This window comes from Boleophthalmus pectinirostris, unplaced genomic scaffold, assembly GCF_026225935.1.
Source record: "Boleophthalmus pectinirostris isolate CB_2022bp ecotype Guang Dong unplaced genomic scaffold, ASM2622593v1 HiC_scaffold_4, whole genome shotgun sequence".
Taxonomy (NCBI): Eukaryota; Metazoa; Chordata; class Actinopteri; order Gobiiformes; family Gobiidae; genus Boleophthalmus; species Boleophthalmus pectinirostris.
Genome location: NW_026571353.1, coordinates 14,881,888 through 14,898,150, shown reverse-complemented (window position 1 = coordinate 14,898,150; position 16,263 = coordinate 14,881,888). Strand labels below are relative to the sequence as shown.

Here is a 16,263-nt window from a genome sequence, read left to right as displayed (position 1 = left end):
CTGGTCCTTCCCTGTCTCCGCAGAGGTTATTCTCACAAAAGAGGGTACTCAAAAGCCAATGTTATGAGAAGGTAATTATGATATTAATATTTCATCCCCTATTCACAGCTGTGGGATAACTACTTTCTTTTGACCGTGGCTTTCATCACACATAAGACACTGCAATTGGAGACATTTTCCCAGGAGAAAAGAACCAAGATAGTGAACAAGTGAGCAGTCCTTTGTACATATCCATAAAATGTATTTAGGTAGACACTCAATCGAATGGTGCTATAATTTGAATTTGTTTCAGATATGGAGACATGAGGAAGATTATGGGCTTTAAAATAAAAGAGATGTGGAATAATCTTGGTGAGTGCCATCTGAATATAACGGACGATTATTCACACAGAGTTTGTGAAATTGCATATTTTATTCATACAAGTGTCGCAGAGAAAGAGCAAGGCATTTTTTTATTGGTCGGTTTCACCATGCTGTTGTTTTTTGCTTGCCACTTTATTAAATTTGTTTGTTGTATGTTGAGAGAAGAAGAAAGAGTTTATTGCTTTCTGAAGTCATGCAACACTATTTCAGTGCATTATGTTTTATGTTTCCTCAGGCCAAAACAAAATTAAGTTTATTCCAGCCATGGTCGGGCCCATCCTGCAGGTCACTCTGGTGTCAGAGCCAGAGCTCAGGAAAGACACTATTCCAATCTTTTTTGATATGATGCAGTGTGAGCACAACTTCAGCCCAGGACGCACTTTTGAAAAGGTACTTCCTGCCTTCTTTACTAACACTTTGTGAATTTGTTTCAACTCAACTTGAGTAGCTGCTGGCTAAATGTGACATCTGTGATGTGTTTGATATTATGCTTTAATTCTTCTCTTATCTTTGCAGTTTGAGAATGAACTGATAACAAAATTGGATCAAGAGGTAGAAGGAGGCCGAGGGGATGAGCAGTACAAAGTCCTGCTGGAAAAAACGTAAGCCACGTAGTGCTTGTCTCCAAAGTACTGTAGTTGTAAAAGAACAATGTTACAGTTCACTGCTTTGTATTAAGGCATTCACTCTGTGTATTGGCCATATGAATTCAGGACATTCTGTGTGTTAGTCCTTAAGGACACTGCTTCACACAGATGGTTTGTTAGGATTGTGTGAAAAGCTCAATCAATAAACTGTATCATTCAGAAGCGTAAAGTGAAACTCCAAAATGATAATCAGTTTTTAATGTTGTCAGTAAAAGAGACGCTGCTCTTGTGTGCTCAGGCTGCTGGAGTATTGCAGACGCCACAGATACCTGTCACAGTCGGGAGAGGAGCTGGCTCTGCTGCTCAGCAGTCTGTTGGAGAACCTCCTGGCGTACCGCACCATCACACATGATGAAAGCCCTGAGCACCGCATGAGCTGCACTGTCAATGTGCTGGTACGCTGTGTCTGCATTTACCACAAACCTGGCCTCTGTGTATCGTGTGTAGAAGTATATTTTAGATTGTATTATTAATCAGTGCATTGTGTCTCTCAGAATTTTTACAAAGAAAAGAAAAGAGAGGACATTTACATTCGGTAAGTCACACCACCATTATGCATTAAATTGTATCCAGGAAATGGATGGTAACAAATTGGGCATTTTCTACTTTATGGATTACACATTTTGATATATGTTACATCTTTTTAGTATTACATTTGTACACACCCGTATGAAGACTCTTTTTACTGTGTTGTGGTTAGCAATATATAGTTTGAGCTCTAGATACTCGTGATGTTTAATGCAATAAAATTACATTATAATAGTTACATTTGGTTAATAATCACTATCCAATCCATTGTTTACTAGGTATTTGTACAAACTGCGGGACCTGCACTTGGACTGTGAGAACTACACAGAGGCGGCATACACTCTGCTGCTACATGCTGAATTACTTGAGGTACCAGAGAGAAAATCTACAGTTTTAAGCTTTTATGACTTTATTGCACCATTCTTCAAAACTGTGTCTCAAAGTTGAATTTTTCTGCCAGTGGTCGGACAAACCCTGTGCCCCTCATCTGATACCACGTGGACAACATCAGTGGACCCAACAGGAGCTCAAAGAAAGGCTTTTCCAGGAGATCATATGTTATTTGGACAAGGGCAAGGTAAAAGTTTACTCCCAGCTAGAAAGTAATGGATCTCCTCTGTCATGGCAGACTTGCTTCTATTCCTCCATATAGCATTTTTTTTTTACAGCTATAGTCGGCTTCATATTACCCAATAAGTAAGAATAATACCAGCAACTATACCATTTATACCCCGTTAGCTGTATTTATGAAAAAAATATTTGCAGAACAAACTCTGGGCACATAAGTAAGTCAAACATGCCCTGTATAAAATTGTAAAATACATTCTCTATAAAATTTATCCCTGTGGTCAAAGCGGTTTCCATTCCACATATCTCTCCACTCCAGAGAGTAGAGGAGAGCAGTAGTGGCTCACCTTCAGGCTGCAAACATGAAGTCCTGAAAACACAAATGTACAGCATTAACACACACTTCACCTGGGACCAGCTTTCCAACATCCATTTTGAAAGTGTTTCTCCAGAGAAGGAAAATAAGAAACTGTTGACATTTTGACTATGCTGTTGTTTTTACTGCTGCCTTTACTGCTCTCAATTTCCCTAATAGAAATGGGGACTTCTTAAACATTAGCAGTTTTATTCAGTAGTCTTAGATTTATCTGTTCAAAGTGCAAGCAATTCTGAATTGTGTGCATTATAAATTCAGAATTATACTTGAAATTTTGTTTACGTAGAAGAATCAAATAAGATAATAAACATATTTCAAATTCAGTGCCATTTTTTATATTTTTCCTTTTGTACACATTATAGAGCTAATATTTTGGTAAAATTTTTAGCTTGGAATAATGTTTTGATCATTTTGGATACAATTTGGTAGCTATTCCACCCACGGCCAACTGTTTCCTATATACTTGTTATACTTGTTATTTTGAATTGGATGGTTTTTTATTCTCTTTTTATTTGTTCCATCAGCTTTCCAACATTTTGAAATTGGAATTAGATGATCATAGATAATCTCACTTATGAAGCCCTTTTTTAACTGAATGATCCAAATTCTGTCTTTTTAATTCAATCATTAAATAATTAAATATTGTCAATGAAACTTGTGAGAATATTTGCGCAGCTACAGGTTTAGCTTATGTATTCAGATTTCTTTTTATTCGACAGATGGTACAGACTGGCTGCTTCCTCCTGAGTTTTTTTTTCTCTGTGCTTTACGTCCTCTCTTAATTTAGCTGTGCACATGTCATTTCAGATGTGGGAGAAAGCCATTGAGTTGGGCAAGCAGCTGGCCAAGATGCACGAGAGCCACATGTTCGACTTCGTGGAGCTGAGCCGACTGCTGGTTAGTGGCCATTGTAATATAATTTAGCTACTTAAGAAAAAATATAGTCTGGCAGTGGATTTTTAAAGGTGCACTATGTAGATTTTCTGGTGGGTGGTCAATAGTTTTGAGCATCAAAAACTCTTGAATGCCATAATGCCATAGTGTGGAACATTCTAGGCAAAGCAGTAATTTCTCCGTGGAGGCAAGCAGGGGACAGACCTTGCATTAGACATGTTACATAATGCACCTTTTTAATAAAAGGGAGTTGTTGAAGCATTTAAATATTTAGCTTTATTTTAATTTTTTTCCACAAGGCCACACAATTGTCATTTTTTATTGTCTGTTCTTTTGATGAAACTGATGTTTTTCACAGAAACAGCAGGCTCAGTTCTATGAAAATATCATGCACGCAATGCGGCCTCAGCCAGAGTACTTTGCAGTTGGTTACTATGGGCTTGGATTCCCCTCTTTTCTCAGGGTAAGAGAAATACTTCAGTGAATAGAGAGATTTCAATTCCCTCACTCATATGTTTTGTTTGGTGCCTATTCAGAATGTTACTTGAAGCCTCTGGCAATTGAAAAGACCTCCAATTGAAGTTATTGGTTTTGATAACATTTGAATGTACCAGCAGTACATGAAAGCCTTTCACTGCTACATCATTACCTGTGCATTGTTAAACAAATGAGAACCTCATACAAAAGCCTAACCATATTTTGTTTTATTTGTCCAGAATAAAATGTTCATATACCGGGGCAAAGAGTACGAATGGCTTGAAGAATTCAGTCTAAGGCTACTCTCTCAGTTCCCAAATGCTGTCCGGATGACAAGCACAGCGCCCCCTGGAGACAACATCTGTAACTCATCCGGGCAGTGTATCTTTGAAAGATATTTTTTGTTTGTTACTCTTGTTGATGTTGCTACTTTATCAAGCTTTTACAGAAAGAGCATTTATTTGTGACATAGCCTGTTTGCCAAGTCTGCCTATTCAACACTCCAGACAGTAGAATGCTGATGTCAGGCCTTTTGTTGTAAGGAGACATAATATGCAAAATCAAGTTCTAAGAAGTGTAACTATGCATTAAATGTTTACCCTTCTCGTTTACACACTCGCTGTTGCTGACAAAAAAAGTTTTCTCCTAACAGTGTAGCTATCCATAGAAGGGGCTGTCAGCAGGATCCTACAGTTTGGCAAGTTGTTTTGATGACGTTTATTGTGACGAACTGTAAAAGAGGAGGCAGAAAACAGTGCTGCCGTTTACAACCAGAAGTCAGTTCTTAGTCAGACTTAGTTCTTTCTTTCATGAAGGCATTTTAAATCAATAAAATAATGATTAATTTGTCATAGATTATAACTATATAGCAAACAAAAGCATAAATGCAAACATTGTGCAGGAGCAATGTTAAATGCCAGAGAAAGCTGTTGTTGTTCAATTCAAAAAGACAGGTAGTAATAATACAGATGAAAACTGAATATATGGAATCTTATTTTAATAGATAAACAATGTGGGTTTTATTCACCACAAAAATGCAAAATACTTGAAATACTTTACAAGGTTATTTATGTGTTTATGCGACAGTATTTGAATCTTGCCTGTGTTTGCCTTAAGCATCTTGAGTGGTCCAATAGCGTCTTGGCTGTGACCCTAATATGTCCGCCGAGATCTGATCTGAAAGGTTGCTTGGGCTAAATGTATTCTGATCTGTATGACCGTGTAAATGAGTGCAGCTTACTGCTTCAGCAGCATTGTCTTTTCCACCATCAGGGTTAAATGTTTAGCAAGAGAAATGTGGCTATACATAACATAGTAATTCATCATAATACTGTTGAAAACCTAAAATGGTGCATATTTATGGGCAGTCGGAGGCTTTAGTGCAAATGTGCTATACAAACTTAAGTAGTGGCTTTTTAAATTAATTTCCACTTGTTTGATATTAAGTTCCACTTTGAATACTGAATATACACTGTAAACTGAACAACTCTAGTACTTAAGCCCTTATTATCTCCTATTTTCATTTTCTATGCATAACATGTTTCTCCTCCTTACAAACAAGGCCACATGCAGTGTGCTGGGAATAGGACATTGAAGTTCTATGTAAAGTAGAATTTGCTTAGATACAGTTTTAAATGCCTGCTAACAAGTCCCAAGATATTTGTTAGTCCAGAAATCAAGCTCAGACGGTTTAGCAAAAAATACATGTTCAAGCTTCTATATAAAGGTCACATATAACACATTTTATTGTCTATATTCACTTGTAATTGCTTTACACAGTGTCCCTAATCTATGTTCGAGCTACATACTTAGTGCTATTATGTGTTTCGTAATTGTGTAGTGATGCAGCTATATCCCCAAGACAGACTCTGCCATAAGGGACGGTAAAGCATTTTTCTCCATACCTTATTAGCTGTCAGGACTGTTCAGTTAAGCTTTGTTTTATGATGAATTGCTTCACAATAAATCTCCAAAGTCCGATTCACAATATTGGTTTTATCCTTAGCTGAACCTCACAGACATACAGTGTTTCACAGTGAAGCCTGCTCTCTCAGTGCCCCACCAGTTTAAGGACAAGGGAGTACCAGAGCAGATATTAAAGTGGGTACAAGACTTAACGCCTGACATATTTTCTGGCAAATGCTACTGATTTCATACATCTTTGATCACATCACTAACTCGCTTCCTTTTGTTACTTCTGCAGCTATTACAGAGCAAATGAAGTGGACCAGTTTCAATATTCAAGGCCATTCCAGAAAGGTGAAAAAGACAAAGAAAATGAATTTGCAGTAAGCACTTTTTTCAATTTTACTTTATCCACCCTCTAAATCCCCCAAATATACATAAACAAGTTTGTGTACACGTACCAAGATTAATACAAGCACTTGAATGTCAGGGCCTCATTTTTTATTGATATTAATGCTGCCTTTCAGACCATGTGGATTGAGAGAACGACATACATTACTGCCTATCGCTTCCCAGGGATCCTCAAGTGGTTTGAAGTCAAATCTGTCTCAGTGGTATGGATACATTTTCTTATGTTGATTTGTTTATAGTTTTGCAAAACAAGTAAAGAAATAAGTATTAAAGGTCATAAATCTGTATTTTATTAACAACATTCACAACAGTGTATGTATGTAGTGTCATTTGGGAGCATATTGCAGTTTTATAAAAAGTACTGGCTCAATTTTATTCTGGAAAAAACTTTTCTAGTAGCAAGTAAACTGCTATTAAAAGGCCCATATTATGCTGTTTTCTCTCCTATGTTATAATGTTTTTTCCTCATCACAAATGTACCTGAAGTTATGTTTTGTTTCACAACACAAACCCTGCATATTTTTGGCTGAGATGATCTCTCAAACTGAAAATGCTCAGTTCCACCTTGTGATGTCACGTGGTAATCCTGTTCGTACTCTGCTATGTTTTTAAACTCCATGCACCTTCACTAGAATCATTTCATCCATGGAATTGACAATCTGCTTAACTAAAGGCCAAAGGCAGCTGTTAACTTAAACTACCCCTTCAAGACATCACAAGGTGGTACAGAGCATTTTGCTTTGGAGATGTAGACAGACTAATAATAAAAGGTTAAACATTGTTTTTGAGGATGTAACATTATAACATGGCTTGCAGCTCAAGGGACTTTTTTTTGTGTAATATGGGAGCTTTAAGCATTAACAGTATTTAGTGTTGACATTACCTTTACATTATTTTGCCACAATGCTATTTATTTTAAGATTTTGTTAAATATAATAAATTATTTGTAACATTTCTGTCACTGGGCACAGTTTGCACAAAAATAGAGCTGTAAAATGCAAAGGTCAACATCTGTCTAAAGAGCTTAACAGTGTAATCATTTTGCAGGAAGAACTTAGTCCTTTGGAGAATGCCATTGAAACCATGGAGTCGACCAATGAGAAGCTGAGTAACCTGGTTCAGAAGCAGGCCTGTGACCCGTCTCTGTCCATCAACCCTCTGTCTATGATGCTGAACGGTATCGTGGACGCTGCTGTCATGGGCGGCCTGGCGAACTATGAGAGGGTGAGATCCTTTCTCTCCCAGCATGCACCAGGGCAAAAGGAAATCTTTTATTCAAGTATGTCAGTTGAGTTGGGAATTGTTGGGAACTGTTATTTTTCTGGATCTTTTTTTTGTTTGTTTGCCTTTCACTTGAACTCAGCAACAAGCTGTGACTATTGACAAAAGTAGAGGATTGTAGTAGTCACAGTGCATTGTACGCAACAAACTTTTGAAAGAGCGAAGTTTGCTCTCAGCACGACCTGGAGCAGTTTGGCTTCATTTTTTTCTAGACATATGATCCCCGCAGGGAAATTCGACCTCTGTATTTAACTCAGCCTTGAACCAGTGCCTCTAGGTAATGTCAGGGGCAGTGAGCAACAGACTGGGGACTTGTCTCCAGATTTTGAGCCAGGATCTTTGTCACGATTACCCAGAGACAGAGAGAGAGGATAAGCCAAGTGGATATTTTGAGTTGATTAGTAATTACAAAGAGGGGTTATTGGCTTGATCAGGGGCACCTCTGCATTATGAAAGTAAGGCTTTATGCAAATTGAATAAATGCAAAAATACCTTGCTCAAAAATATCTTGAAAAACGGCATTCTCACTGTGACCTACACAAATTCTGACCTGTAACTTGGTGTCAATTGTTTGTCTCTATGGACATAAGTTTAATGTCATACCATGGAACATTTCAAGCAAAGCAATACCATCTCCACAGAAGCAAGGAAGTGGCGTACCCTCCACTAGAAAAGTACATGTTGCATCTTTAATTAATTGTAGACCAGACAATATCTTCAAAAACATTCAAAACATCTTTTATCTGATCCTTTACATTTTTCTCTTTATATGCATGAATGTACAATGCACTTGGAATCTTTGATGTAAATGTTAACGCACAGATCCTTACAGCCATAATCAAATGATTAAGTTCCTCTATGCCCTTGCCTACCTTTCCTCCCATAGGCTTTCTTCACAGACACCTACATCCAACAGCACCCTGAGGACCATGAGCGGATTGAAGTCCTCAAACACCTCATTGCCCTACAGGTATAAGAAGCCTTCTTTTCTCACTGTCATTGCTCACGTTGCCAGTTGAAGCAGGTTTGCCATACTAAAGTTGCTCTCTCCTCCAGATGCCTCTCCTGGCCGACGGTATTCACATCCACGGGGACAAGGCGACAGAGCAGCTCAAGCCCCTGCACAACCGTCTGGTCACTTGCTTCCAAGAGCTCAGGGAGAAAGTGGAGAGGCAGTACGGTGTGGTAACCTTGGTACGGTGCCAACTGCAAACTCAATTTAACCCAAAGGAGGTGCCAGCTTAAGCTATTGGCCCTCTTGCCTTTCTATCAAATGCTTCTCATTCATGCTAGAGTGTACATTACATTAGAGGAGAGCCATAAATCTCTCTTTAGCCAGCCTTTTGTGCCCCCTGTTTCGCCTGTCATTGCGACCTCCTTTGCCAAGATCCACAGTGGATTTTTAATCTCGATTGATTCATAAAATTGCCCATACCCAAGCTAAATTACGTTTTTTATTAACTAGAGGCCATAATGGGGTGACACTGGCACAGTATGGGCTGTCCATGCCCTACTTTAGTCCCAGTGTGTGGCTGATTGTAACACAAAGGGCACCTGAAATCTTTATAAGTACAGCGTCATTGCTTCACTCTGCAACTGCTATGAAGGAGCTGTGACAAATTGAATAATTCTAAGCTATAATTACCTCTAATAAATTTAATTAAACCTAGTTGTTTTGGTGTGCTCAATTAGAAATCTGAAACCCATAATCAAGGTTTATAATTCAATAACACAAATAGTAAACATTGCTGTAGAAACTTGCCAATAGGAACTTGCTCAGAACTGACAAATCTTGTACCCAACCTGTAACCACCCGTTTTGCTTTTTGTTTCCCTTTCGGCTTTGTTCAGTATATGAAATAATAATTACCATTACCATTATGCACTTATACTTACAGAACTTTGTGTACTAGTAGTAGGAGTATTAGGACTGAATATAAAAACTAACATATGCAATATTTTTACAATAAATTGGATTTAATTGTGCCTCATATTTATTGCAGCTGTTACAGACATATATACATGAGGATTGTAAAATTCGCTACCCGGACAGTAACGAATACACAAAACTAGTGTGTATGTATGTATATATGTATGTATATATATGTATATATATATATGTGTGTATATGTATGTATATATATGTATATATATATTATATATGTATATATATATGTATATATATATATATATATATATATATATATATATATATATATATATATATATATATATATATATATATATATATATATATATATATATATATATATATATATATATATATATATATATATATATATATATATATAATATATATATATATATATATATAATAATTACATATTTAGGACAAAATAGGCCCTTTCCTGGATAGTTTTTGAATGGTATTTATCCCTAATATCAGAAAAAATACCTCATGGTAATATTTATGTACTATTACTTTTTGTTACAACTGTTACTTTTGTTTTTAATGATCTTTGTGGTAGCAAAATCAGTATTGAATCTCAAGCCTTTTTCTTAGTGTTGAAATTATTTTTTTGTATCAGGACAACACCATTTAGACAATTGTTTTTAACTTGAAATATCTTGGGGTTGCAGTGTTAGTGTCATTAAAAGATCTTCAATGTTTTTGTTTATCACACATATTTAGTTATAGTGACAAGTCTACTTATCATTGTAACCCCCTAGTTGATGCTTAATCCCATTTGTGTGCCCCAGCCCCACTCACTGACGGAGAAGAAGATCACCCATGTGGGCTCGGTGGTGATGCCCTATATCCACTCCTCCATCCTTCGCCGCATGTCTGTAGTGTCTACTCTGTCCACCGCCTCCTCTGGACTGTCCAGCTCCTCCTCTGATGGACCTTCCTGCGTCTCGTCCCAAGAGTCAGACATTTTCTTTTTGTCTCCTTTCCTTGACAATTTATTTTAGAGTCTGAGTTTCCATCTCTGTGGGGAATAGTTTCATCACAGTAGCTTTTGATAGATAGAGACCAGAAAAATGAAAATGATAGTTGTTATGAAATTCGATGGAAGTACAAATAAAAAAGCCCTCTATTATGGTTTATGGAGAAAAGAAAATATTACATTACTATCTCAACCAAGGCTAAAAGAGAATCTTATATTCTGAAAACATTATATGCTTAGTCTTATTTTGATCATTTAAATTTATGCTTCAAAAAACAGCAATTTCATTTAGCTAGCAGGTCATTAAAATTGTGTATTTGGTGCACGATATTGCTTTTATAAAAGAGCTTATATTTGACTGAACACAGAATTTGTATTGTTTTCTTGTATACTATTCATCAGATATATATTTACAGCAGTTAAGACAGCATATGCAGCCTATGGCTTAAATACTTTAACTCAATTGTCATGATAACAATTAAGCTATTACAGAATGCACCATTTTGTCTCACCCCATGCAATTTTATAGTACAAATTTGTATTCACTGCAGGGAAAAGTTTTTCACAGTGTTTCAGCTCAAGACTAAAAGCCCTGTTTTCTGATTGTTTCCTGTCTTGTGTATTTCCTTTTTCATATTTACAGCTCGTTGTTGTCACGTCCCAGTGATAATAGGGCTTCAGTTTTAGTGGAGGACAACAGGATCTCTCGGAAGAACAGAAAAGAATGGAGTGTAAGCAAGTCCCAGGTCCTACTTGAAAAGATGGACTCAACTGAGGTAAAGCCAATGTGACACTAATATTTCAAATGGTGTTAAAGCAAATCAAAGGACTTAAATTGTAAGAGAAAACAAAGAAACAGAAGCAAGATGTTGTTGTCAAGTCGATAACAATTGTATTGAGTCTTAAATGCATCTTTAGTTATTTCCCCAGTCGGACTTAATAATTAGTAGCTATTTTGTCAATGTTGTTATTTTATTTCTGCCTGACGGTGAGTCATGAACTATCTTCTAAAAGCTTTCTAGGATTAAAACAGGGCAATGCTGATTTTGTGGATAAGACTTCCGACAGATCCGGTCTCAGTGTGTGGTGGTCCACGGTTTAACATTTTCTTTTAATTATCACAGACTCCCAGGGGTGTGATTGGATGAACAAAATCTAATTTAACTACTCCTATTTCTATTTGACCACCAAACCTCTTTTACTTGCTCGTTTTTAAGCCCAATGACTTATGTTTTTTTAAGAAATTCCTCATGGCTCTTAATTTTTATAGAGAGTGATTGTTTAAAGCTGGGGTATCTGACTTCTTTCATGTTAATTAGTACATTTTGTGTGTCTGCAGCAATTTAGAAAGTATTTGTTACAATCACTAACCCAGAAGTAAGAGCTGTATAATGACTTGAATGAATTTGACTATGTTGTGGAGGCCCACCCCCGCTTTACTTTGCTGTCTGAAAAAAAAAAAAACATCCCAAAAAAGTCTTTCATGTGAATATTAACGATGTGCCTAAGGGTTTGCAAGAGCTAAGATCTAGTTAGATTTAAATACTTTCTCCTTCATCCAGTTTGAATATTTATTTAAAAACATTTTACTATAAATGATTGCACATTGTGGAGTAGATTATATACTCTGTCAGGTCCAGAGGGGAAAGTCCAAGTTAAAACGATCACAATACCAAATAAAGTGATTTAATTTGTTCCAAAAGATCATTGTATAACATGGCAGTTTCATGACTCATTTGGGATTTGTTCTAAATGGAAATTGTCTTTTGTTGCAGAATCCTCCAGAAAAGCAGCCAAGACCCAAGAGTCTACAACTGGGCGACCGGCGGTTGACTCTCTCTCTTTTTCAAGGCAGTTCATCTCAGCTCAGTCTGTCCACCCCCCTCAGCCCTATCACAGCCTCCCCCCTCCCTGAAAGCACACCACGCAGCTCCAGTATGTACAGTATATACATCCAGTTATGGTGTTTGTGATTACTTTGCTTCAATATATCAACAGTATCAGCTTTATTCGGTGATTCTCAAATAAATGTAATTACAAATGTCACCTCTACATGCAATGTTTGTTTATACAGCACCACAAACAACCCAAGAGAAATACTGCTTAAGACGTATTAGCAATAGGGAAATGACTATTGCTAAAGTAGAAAAGAAACAGCTATTGAAAATGTGATAATTGCTTGTGTTGTTCATTAAACGCATACTACATAAACAAACTATTAAGTACATGTTGCGTTTTATAGTTGTGCTTCGCTCACAGCAAAGCAATAAATCCTTACCGTTGAAAGAGTGTGAAGTCTACAGTCTTAATTAGGTCACATGCGGTTTTGAAAAAAATTTATTTCCTCTCTTGTAGGTTACTCCTCGCTTCTCAGTGATAATGACACCAACACCACTGACGCCCCAGGGACCCCCCCACCTATGCCTCCCAAAAAGCACCCACATGAGATTGACATCCCCGGGTTTCCTTCAGAGGTATGTATGCCTGTAAAAAATATATATCACAGCAGCCCTTCACTTATGCATATTTAATGACACATAAATGCTAAAAATATTCAGTTCACGTTTGAAATCCCTAAATTAACTTGTGTCTTCTTTCTCAACAGTTTTCTCCTCCGTTACCAACAAAAATTGAGAACAAACCACCCCCGCCACCACCCAAAACACGGAAGTCAATGTTTCCCACATACGAGCATACCCCTCACTGAGACTATGGCTCTGTACAAGCTGTGTGTTTACTGGGCCATTAGCAGTGATGCAATATCCAACTTTAATTATGTCAATGCACTTCACCAGCTCGAGACTTTTGCTTTTTTTTTTTTTTTTTTTTACTTTTTTATGACTTCTTGGAAATCAGTTGTGGTCAATGAGGGGATATTTGGGTAAACAAGTTTACATGCAGTCCCAAAACGAACTGTTAAATTGTTTCAGTAATGAAAAAAAGAAAAGGAAAAAATTGAGAGAGACAGAGAAAAAGAGAGAGAGATTTTTTTACCTCCAATATTCCAAAATATGGTATTAAACTTTTCAATCTCCAACACCAGGCCTGTTTGTGTGTGAGATCTGTGAAGAGGTGACCCCACTTATAATAAGAATACATGTTTTAAAGGTATTTTAGAAATAAAAACATCCATAACTGAATTAATGCATCTCACATAAGGTTAATATCATATCGTGGAACATTCCAGGCAAAGCAATAGCATCTCCATGGTAACGGACCTCTAACCGGAATAGTTACCTTATAAAATTACATTATAATTCTGATTTGGAATTTTTTTTTTTTTATAGTATCTGAATTATTTAATATATGACAGCACACATTTTGTTTATTACTGCCAGCTATAGTTGTATAAGATGTTTATTTTTCCTCTTTGTTGGTGTGACACTGGATGACTTCTGTTCACCCAAGCTGCCATTCCTCTTGTGCACAGGCTGCCTTAGCATACAATCGAACAAAAGCTGGGAATAGAATGGACAGAATATAGTATAATAATAATGTAACCAGCGTTGATGTAGACATCAAACGCCCCCATTTTGAATACACACTGGATGACTTTAATGAATGTTTTGCAGATTTTTTAATACTATTTTTGTGAGCCGAACACTGCTGTTTCACTGTTGGGTGGTACAAGTTTGAGTTTTCTTTATATTTCAAGAAGACTCAGTAGGGTACAGGATCTATTTATATCTATACCTTTGCACAACCAGATGGTACAGCAACCAGTATCAAATCTACAGACTGTATACCACTTTTTATTTTTATAGATGCAAAATGTGTACAGATGGCTATGCATGTGAGAACTTTGTTGTGTTAATTAAGATGTAAGAGTAGATATATTTTATTTAGATACAATTTTTCCACAAGGGATGATTTTTCTATAGTATATGATCAAAGTGTTGTTTTATAAGTATATTTTATGAACAAACATTGTCGCTTACTGAGCTCGAATTAATAAATTGTGAAACAAAATTTGAACTTTTTTGCCTTTTCTTCATTAAAGAAATTAGAGAAAACACAGAGACATGCCCCAAGTGAGTGAAAAGTGAAGTGGTAAGAAGCTGATGTAATCACTTTTTAGTATATATAAAGTTTTAATGACTTGTGTTCAAAATAAAAACAAATCTTTGGTATTGTTTAACTATGTGTAGTTGTCAGGATATTACAACTTAACTCGATTTCAGTATTAAGAAACTGGCTTGATACTTGATACTGATTTCAGTATCACAATGATAGTAATAAGATAACTTTTTAGAAAATAGAATGTAATTTTCAATACAAATAATATTTACTGTGGTCTTATAGTAGTTATGATAAAGCTAAGCTGGTTGTAGTGTTTAATATTTTTTTAGTAATGACACTTGTTCAAATAAGTATCTAGTTTTGATACTAGTTTTGGTATCAATTAGCATCTGATTTGACAACTTTTAACAACCCCATTTTGTAGTTGTAATGTCATGGCTAACTTTGTTGTTTTCACTTTAATTAAACCACTAGTGAAAATTACATCCCTTAGCACCCTTTCTCAAAACTGCCATGGAAGTACCTGCTCTGATACTGTGAAATTTTACTGCTCACGTTTTCACATCATATTTGCCTGAAGGTGATGATTTATGTATTTAAAAAAAAACTGTCAGGAAATTGGAGATCTTTACACCACTCTGTTATCAGGGGAAGCCACACTTACTTTGAGAGGTTGTTTATGAGTTGTGTATGGCTGGTTCACAACATTAATCTGGATTTGTAAAGGCCTTCTTCACACATAGTCATGAACACAAATGTCATTCAATTTTCTTGTCTCAGAAGCAGAACAATACAAAGTTGACTATACGCATCTCTATGGAAACACTATCTTCTAGACATCTACAGGTGACTGTCTAATATTTACACTGTTATATAGTGCAGGGGGAGTACACGTATCCTTCCTGCTTCAAGAAGACAATGGCCGCATCCCAATTCTCTTTCTTCGCTTCTTTCTCCTTGATTCCTCTCCTCGATCCTACATGTTTCAGCTGTCAGTCAAGCAAGTCATATTATGTGGTGTCCGTAGTGGAGGCAATGGAAGAGGCAACATTATTTGTTTCATTGAGTTTATATTGCTGCTTCAGTACAGGTACATCAACAAAGGATGTTTGACATGTAAAATTCAAGATTATTTTACATTAAAACTAAGGAACTTGGAGTAGTTGTACCATTCACCCCCCAGGTTGTGTCTCCTCCTGCCTCTCTCCTCTCTCATCTGCCCCTCTCTCATCCCTGTGTCTCCTCTGCGGGTGGGACTTCCTCACCTATTCAGGAGCAAGGATAGAGAAATGAGATGCGCCCATTGACTGGTTTTATACTAATGAGAGCTGCTTTGGCTTAATAGAGAAAAAAATCAAACCACAGATGTTTTTTTTTTTTCTCAGGTGTAAAGCTAAAATCTGACCAAATTTGGTCTGTTTAGTATGACTGTGCATAAGAAGCATGTTCAAACTTGTAACAACAAAAACATACACACACATTATACATTATCATATATTTAATGATACTGGGCAATTTTTTAATTGAAGATACTACACCTTCACTACACCTAATAAATAGCCCATCATATGACTGAAGTTGGGAAACTTGTTGAACTTGCACCACTCCTTCAAGACACTGTTTTCCTCTACTGTAGGTATAAAACATCGTCACAGTACCTACATTTGTTTATATTAAACTATTAATGATATTTTAGATGTCCTGCTTTAGCTTAATTTACTTTTTAAAGATACAAGTCTAAAGTGGTATATGTTTTTCTGTTTGTGTTTTGTTTTTTCTGAGTTCCTTTGGTACAATTTTCTGATCAGAACTGATTTTTTCAAAGCTTTAAATGCATTTCTCAAAACATTTTATAATATGAAATTATGGCTGAGTTCCAGTGTTTA

At 36.4% G+C, this 16,263-nt stretch overlaps 1 protein-coding gene across 1 annotated transcript in view; it reads left to right on the top strand.

Moving 5' to 3' along the window:
* The window catches only part of dock5 (dedicator of cytokinesis 5), a 49,189-nt gene extending 34,866 nt beyond the window's left edge, over positions 1 to 14,323 (top strand). Inside the window, exons 30-51 of the mRNA XM_020928272.2 lie at positions 109 to 209; positions 293 to 351; positions 599 to 753; positions 880 to 965; positions 1,249 to 1,405; positions 1,505 to 1,545; positions 1,817 to 1,907; positions 1,999 to 2,115; positions 3,289 to 3,378; positions 3,734 to 3,838; positions 4,092 to 4,233; positions 5,871 to 5,952; positions 6,056 to 6,140; positions 6,285 to 6,371; positions 7,216 to 7,392; positions 8,336 to 8,419; positions 8,506 to 8,643; positions 10,170 to 10,336; positions 11,001 to 11,133; positions 12,133 to 12,292; positions 12,713 to 12,831; positions 12,963 to 14,323. Of these exons, the coding sequence (XP_020783931.2) occupies positions 109 to 209; positions 293 to 351; positions 599 to 753; positions 880 to 965; positions 1,249 to 1,405; positions 1,505 to 1,545; positions 1,817 to 1,907; positions 1,999 to 2,115; positions 3,289 to 3,378; positions 3,734 to 3,838; positions 4,092 to 4,233; positions 5,871 to 5,952; positions 6,056 to 6,140; positions 6,285 to 6,371; positions 7,216 to 7,392; positions 8,336 to 8,419; positions 8,506 to 8,643; positions 10,170 to 10,336; positions 11,001 to 11,133; positions 12,133 to 12,292; positions 12,713 to 12,831; positions 12,963 to 13,064 (2,478 nt within the window). The 3' untranslated portion in view covers positions 13,065 to 14,323. The remainder of the gene's footprint in view (positions 1 to 108; positions 210 to 292; positions 352 to 598; positions 754 to 879; positions 966 to 1,248; positions 1,406 to 1,504; positions 1,546 to 1,816; positions 1,908 to 1,998; positions 2,116 to 3,288; positions 3,379 to 3,733; positions 3,839 to 4,091; positions 4,234 to 5,870; positions 5,953 to 6,055; positions 6,141 to 6,284; positions 6,372 to 7,215; positions 7,393 to 8,335; positions 8,420 to 8,505; positions 8,644 to 10,169; positions 10,337 to 11,000; positions 11,134 to 12,132; positions 12,293 to 12,712; positions 12,832 to 12,962) is intronic.
* Positions 14,324 to 16,263: the final 1,940 nt, after the last annotated feature.